At 34.3% G+C, this 6,608-nt stretch overlaps 1 protein-coding gene across 1 annotated transcript; it reads left to right on the forward strand.

Annotated features, from left to right (window-relative positions):
- Window positions 1-1,131: 1,131 nt before the first annotated feature.
- On the forward strand, window positions 1,132-4,332 carry LOC107784087 (nodulin-26-like). The gene is made up of 6 exons (XM_016605152.2): window positions 1,132-1,320; window positions 2,161-2,385; window positions 2,687-2,884; window positions 3,047-3,108; window positions 3,651-3,809; window positions 3,883-4,332. The coding sequence occupies exons 1-6, from the start codon at window positions 1,177-1,179 to the stop codon at window positions 4,136-4,138; spliced, it is 1,044 nt and encodes a 347-aa protein (XP_016460638.1). The 5' UTR covers window positions 1,132-1,176; the 3' UTR covers window positions 4,139-4,332.
- The last annotated feature ends 2,276 nt before the right edge of the window (window positions 4,333-6,608 follow it).

Consider the following 6,608-nt stretch of genomic DNA (forward strand, 5'->3'; position numbering starts at 1 on the left):
GATAAATAACTTGTATGTTTGTCCGGATGACAATAAATGTAAGCAATAATGACAGTGTTCAATAATCCAAAAAGATAGGATATGGCATTAAATAATAACAAGTAGCAATAAATGACATTTAAGTAAATAGAAATGTGTGAGTCACCCGAAAAGATGTGAGATATGTGGATATTCTCTCTGACAATGATGAATGATTGATAAGCCTTTCAACATTTAGATTGTTCTTGGATCCAGTGGGAATGCTAGACAAGAATTATAGCAAAAAGGTTATTTTTGTATGCTTGTAATAAGACCAGATTCTCTTTATAAAGTCAATGTGTTTTTTACAAATAAATATCTCATGTCACCTATCATTGTGTCTTTTTTCTATTTATAGGGAACATGTTACTAAAAACCCTAATAGTACAGGTGCAGAGAATATTTACTAGAATATATTCTTCTTTGTGTCCTATATTAAAACTAGCCGTTATAACTTTGTCTGAGATGCTCGACCTCGACTTTGAACTATGGTGACTTCACGACCTTGATTTTTGCTGACTCTTCAACCGCATCCTTCATCGCTTCGAGGCTAGTTCGACCTAGGGCAGATCTTTGTGGACACCTTACTGATAGCACGTAGCAGCCGACGAAGGATATCATGGTGTTGACGTGGCTCGCCTATATCAAAGATATTTTTGGCCCATACAATATTTATCCATTGTAAAATGTCACTTTTCATCTTTAATTTGCAGGTTGCTATCAAAAGTTACAAACTGGTCTTAGTAACTTTGACAGAATAAAAATAATTTTATATTGTCGGTATATATAAAACAAAGTTATTTTTTAGATTATATACAGCCAGTTATTAGCATCACCATTAGGAGGTTGACATGAATAGTTTATTTGAACAAGACATCAGAAGACTTCAAAATAAGTTCCTTTGCTGCTCAGCATTTGCGTTAAGACGTGCGTAATCCATCATATTTAATTATAACAAATTCTGAAAAATACGTTATGCCTATAATCAATCCCTCCACTCCCACCCCACAATACATCCGCATAAAAAAATAAAAGTAAAAATAAGTTATGTCCACTTCTATTATATATATACAAGTATCTGAAAAAGTTAATAGCTTATTTCTTGTTCTGCCATTTTTATTGTCTGTGTTTGTTGGAGCAAATAATCAAAGCAGAAGTATGGAGGAATTATCAGTTGTTGATGGAATACGAGCTACGTCGTTGAGGATTAATAGCTATCCATCCCCAGCAGAATCCAACACTACTGCTACGACTCCACAAAAACATTCAAAATGCTTTATAAGTGTGCATTTCGTGCAAAAGGTAGTTTAATTTCTTCATATTCTTTCCAAATTCCTTGAGAAATTACATATGCTTGAAATCTTGATTGAATGCGGTAATTTAATCTCGAGTTTTAAGTCTCTTGATTGTATGTAGTGTAGAAATATGTGATCAAATATTTCAGGCAAGTTATAATAGATTGCAATAAAATGGTCATGTTTGATTTTTGCAAAGTTGCTGGCTCTAAATGGAGTTATTCCAGATGGATTAAGGAATATTGGTGATATCCCAACTTGAGCAACATCGATACAATTTGTACCTTTGTTATCTTTCTTTTTTGTGCAAATCTCTAGCTATAAACTTAAGTAGCTGATAGTCATTTATTGTAGTATAACAACAACAAAAAAATATATAAGTGGGGCCTAGGGATAGTAATACGTTGGCAGACCTTACTTTTACCTTATGAAGCTCTAAAAAGAAAAGCATAGCAATATCTTAGTCTCATGACAACTCATTAATCCATATTCCTTTCTTTTTTAACAAAACTGGGTTAATGTAGATATATAACTAAGGTCTTTTAAATTGTGCAACCATCTCCAATAAGTTCCGACAAAGGATAAACTCTTATTTACTTAATTATATTTTTAACACACTCTTTTACATGTAGGCTTTACTCTTTTTCATGAACCAAATACGTGAAAGTTCTTTGATAATGGTTCGCAGTGAGCCGCGAAACCAAGACCTCTGTATGCTCCAACACGATGTTGAAAATTTTGGACCATCTCAAATCTTCAACACGCACTAGTCCTCAAATTTATGATTGTAAATCTTGTGATTTTCCTCAGCTAAAAAAGGTTTAATGTGTCATCAATATAATTACAGTTGATTGCAGAGCTTGTGGGAACCTACATGTTGATATTTGCTGGTTGTGCTGCTATAGTGTTGAATATAAACAAGGACAACGTTGTCACACTACCTGGAATTGCATCTGTTTGGGGACTTGTTGTTATGGTTTTGATTTACTCTGTTGGTCATGTCTCTGGTGCACATTTCAACCCTGCTGTAACCATTGCTTTTGCCTCTTGCAAAAGATTTCCTTGGAATCAGGTAAACTACGGAATTAATGTTATTCACAACTCTCCTTTATATTCTTAAATTTATGAAATCATATCAAAGGAAGGGGAACCCTGGAGCAACGGCCAAGTTCTGTCCGTGTGACCTATAAGTTATGGGTTCGAGCGGTGTAATTAGCCACTGATACTTGCATCAGGGTAGGCTGTCTACGCCACACCTTCGTAGGGTGCGGCTGTTCCCCGGATCCTGCGTGAGCGCGGGATGCTTTGGCCTTTGTGAACCGGACTGCTTTTTTTTTTAATTGTTATTGTTAATTACTGGATTAACTGTGCAGGTTCCGGCCTATATTTTGGTTCAAGTCATAGGATCCACTCTAGCTAGTGGAAGCCTTCGACTAATATTTAATGGCAAAGAAGACCAGTTTGTAGGGACAGTTCCAGCAGGAACAAATATGCAAGCTTTGGTACTTGAGTTCATAGCCACATTCTACCTCATGTTTGTCATCTCTGGTGTTGCTACTGATGATCGAGCTGTTAGTACTCCTATTTCACTGACGTGCTTTATATTCACTGATACTTTAAAGTATTTTTACGCTATCAGTATATTTAATCAATAACACATTTTATTTTACTGAAAATGTTGATTGCAGAGTGTAATGTAATCTAGTAGATCTTACTATTTGGGTTTGATGCAGATGAAACATTTATCTGGGGTTGCAATTGGAGCCACTGTTTCACTTGATATATTGTTCTCCGGGTACTAGTTTCACTTCTCATTTCAAGTTCATGTTCCCATTTGTTGTGCTTTATTTGTCCCAAATATATGTCTGTTTTCTAAAAAAAAAAAAAAAAAAAAAGGGTAGCCCAGTGCACAAAGCATCCCACGATTATGCAAGATCCTGGGAAGGGCCGCACCCCAAGGAGTGTGATCAGTGGTGAAACCAGAAAATTCAACAAGGGTGTTTAAACATTTGCCAGTGGGTTATGTAAGGGTGTTCAAAGTCTATTTTTAATCAATAACAAATAATATTTTACTTTATATAGAGTATAATTTTCCGGCGAAGGGTGGTCAACTGACCACCCTTCGAGGAACGTAGCTTCGCCCCTGGGTGTGATGTGTCTGTTTCTAAATGAAAAAAAAAAAAAAAAATTCTTCTTCTAGACTTAGGTACGCAACAAGGTGATTTTTATTTGTATCAACTAAAAGTGGTCGGGTTTTATTAAAGATTAAAAAAATAACAAAAAGGTAGAGAGGGAAATTTCTTTATCTGGAGGACAATATATTTTCTTGATGCACAGGCCACTAACAGGGGCATCAATGAACCCTGCAAGGAGTTTGGGACCAGCAATTGTTACAGGTCATTACAAAGGGCTATGGATTTACATTATAGGGCCAACTTTAGGGGCCATATTTGGTGCTTGGACTTACAATCTTATGAGACTCACAAATAAGTCATGGTATGAAAAATAAAACTATTTACTTTTGAAAAAGAATATTTGATTTGCTAATCTTTTGATTTTTCTTGTGAAGGGGTGAATCTATAAAAGAGATTTCAGATTCACAAAAAATAATAGAAGTGTCCTCAAAAGACAAGGTTATATGCAAGTGTAGTGAAGGGTGGACATGTATTGTAACCAAAACTGAAGAACCAGAAGCAGGCAACATCTTTTTTGATTGTGGTGATGAAGGTTGTCTGTGTATTATTGATGAAACTAACACTCTGAAAAAACATGTACTTGTATATGATAAGACAAAAAGGAGAAAGGGCTACAAAATGTATATTTAAGGGCATCAAATCACTCAAATACTAGTTAAGAAAACCATGAATGCATGTGATCTATTTGGCGTGTCCAAAACTTTCTTTCATTTTCCTTCTCGGGTTTAGTTTTATAAATTGATAGTATATTTATGCAATCTTGCTTAAATGTAACAGCAAGTAACTGTTTATAATAAGCAGTCATTTGTAAGATGGAAAAAATTGTATGAAAACGGCTATAACTAGGTTAGCGTTTGGTCGTAGATTTTCAAATTTGTTTTGAAAAATCTGTTTTGGTTGAAGTTTGGTTTGAAGATGAAAATGTGTTTGGATATCAGTTTTCAAAACATATTTCACTTTTTTTTTTTTTGAAAAAACATGAAACATGACTTATACCCATAAATTTTAAAAACTATCACAAATACCCAACAGTACATTCATCAATAACATTTATTATCATTATCGCAAACCATAGTCCTCAACATAAATAAATTTGGTACAAAATTATCATTTTTATAATGAACTACATAATATACTATCAGATGACCGAGAAGACGAAATAATAAATGGTATACTCTTTTATAAAATATAAAAGTTTGGGGCAATTTTTAAAATATGTAATTAAAATGTGTAATAGTAATATTTTGGGCCAGCTGGTTTTGGATTTGAGTTTTGAATTTTGGAAATTTGCCAAAATATGGATAAAATTTATGAACAAACATGTATTTGCCAAAAACAATTGGCAAAAATTTGACAAAATCTATGGTCAAATAGGTCTAGATGGCAATAGGGCGGTGCGAGTGCAGGGTGGGTATAGGAGTTTGCGGGGCACGGCGGGTTATAGAGCTCACGGATGCGGGGCGGGTTCAGTTTTTAAAAAAGAAAAATCACGCGGGACGGGGCGGGTTAGAGATTGTTTTTAAAACTAAAGCCTAAAGACCTAAACTAATGCCGCCTACTCTTTTCTTTCGCTTCTTTTCTGAATTTACTCAAACACCATTATTAGTGGAAATGTTTTGTTTCACTGGCACTATGTGACTATTTTGCTATCCAATTTGTGATTCTGTTTTTTTTTATCAGATATCACTATCTTTGTTGGAGGTTTTCACCTTAGGAAACATGACACGGAAATCCCTTTTTATTAACCAGGAGCAGAAGTGTAAAAATTATTAAATGGTATAAAACGTAAATCCATTTTAAGTTGGTATAAAATCTTCGCGGGTTTGTCCCGCAACTTTAGCCACGTGCCTATTTTAGAAATGATTGTACTATTATATTAGTAATAGGTACTGTTATTGATTTTTGCTGCGTATCGGACGGATTGGACGGTTATTTACTCTTAACGGTTTGGCTTATCGATTATCGGCTTTTAAATATATCAATTCGCGAGCCACCCGATAAGATATCGGGCGGATTGGTATCGGTTTAGCTATTATCGAACGGTTATCGGTTTAGTTTCAGTTGATTGAAACTTAACATACTTCAACACAGTGTTGAGGAGTACATCTCCGAGACAACAATATAGTCAACATTTCTCATACATATATATCAACTAAATTACACCATGAGGCCATATTAATATAATCAAATACAGGATATCACATACTTCTTTTATCTTCTCATACTACATTCAAGTGGATGGTAAGGGATTGAGAAGTGCACAACACAATATATCAACAGTATCATTTGAATAGATTTCTTAGTGTTTAAGAAGATGACAGACTGTTAAAAAATAAAAACACAACTTGGTTAAGATTGAACTTAACCAATTCAATAATCCAGCTGCGAAGTCCGCTACCATGTCCTCTATCAAGATGATATGCTGGCGGGCTTCCATCGATGCACACTGTTTGATGTCTCATAAACAAATAAATACTTAGTACTCATAGAAATCTGTATGTGATTCTCTTTACTCTCTGTTGCTTAATGTATTGTGCAGTGGCACTGTGAACTATGGTGATGTTGACAATCAGTTCCTTTTGAGCTATAATAGTAGTCAACATTGCTAGCAATGCTAACAAGAAGTTGGTTTCCATCCTGCAAAACATTCAAATTATTAAGCAGTTGTTGGTTCGTGCTTATATTACCTTTTTATTTATTCGTGTATTACTATTGTTTAGTATGAAACCTCTCACGCTGATAATAAATAATTGAATCTTTCTTCTAAAGTTTAGAGAGCAGCAGTAAACGAGTTCAATAATATATATATATATATATATATATATATATATATATATATATATATATATTTCTTAACGGGTTAACGGATTATCCGTTAAGAAAATTGAATAATCCGTCCCCAAACCGATAAGTCGTTAATAAAAAAGATTCAATCTGTTCCCCGTTCGTTAAATCGTTAACCCGATACCAATAAGCCATTAAGTTTTGATTTCGATTCGATTTTCGGTTTCGATTCGGTTTTGAACACCCTTAGCTAAATATATATACGGCTCCTTAAAGTTGATTTCAATTTTTATTTTGACGCCTTAACTAAGGTAGG

This window comes from Nicotiana tabacum, chromosome 22, assembly GCF_000715075.1.
Source record: "Nicotiana tabacum cultivar K326 chromosome 22, ASM71507v2, whole genome shotgun sequence".
NCBI lineage: Eukaryota > Viridiplantae > Streptophyta > Magnoliopsida > Solanales > Solanaceae > Nicotiana > Nicotiana tabacum.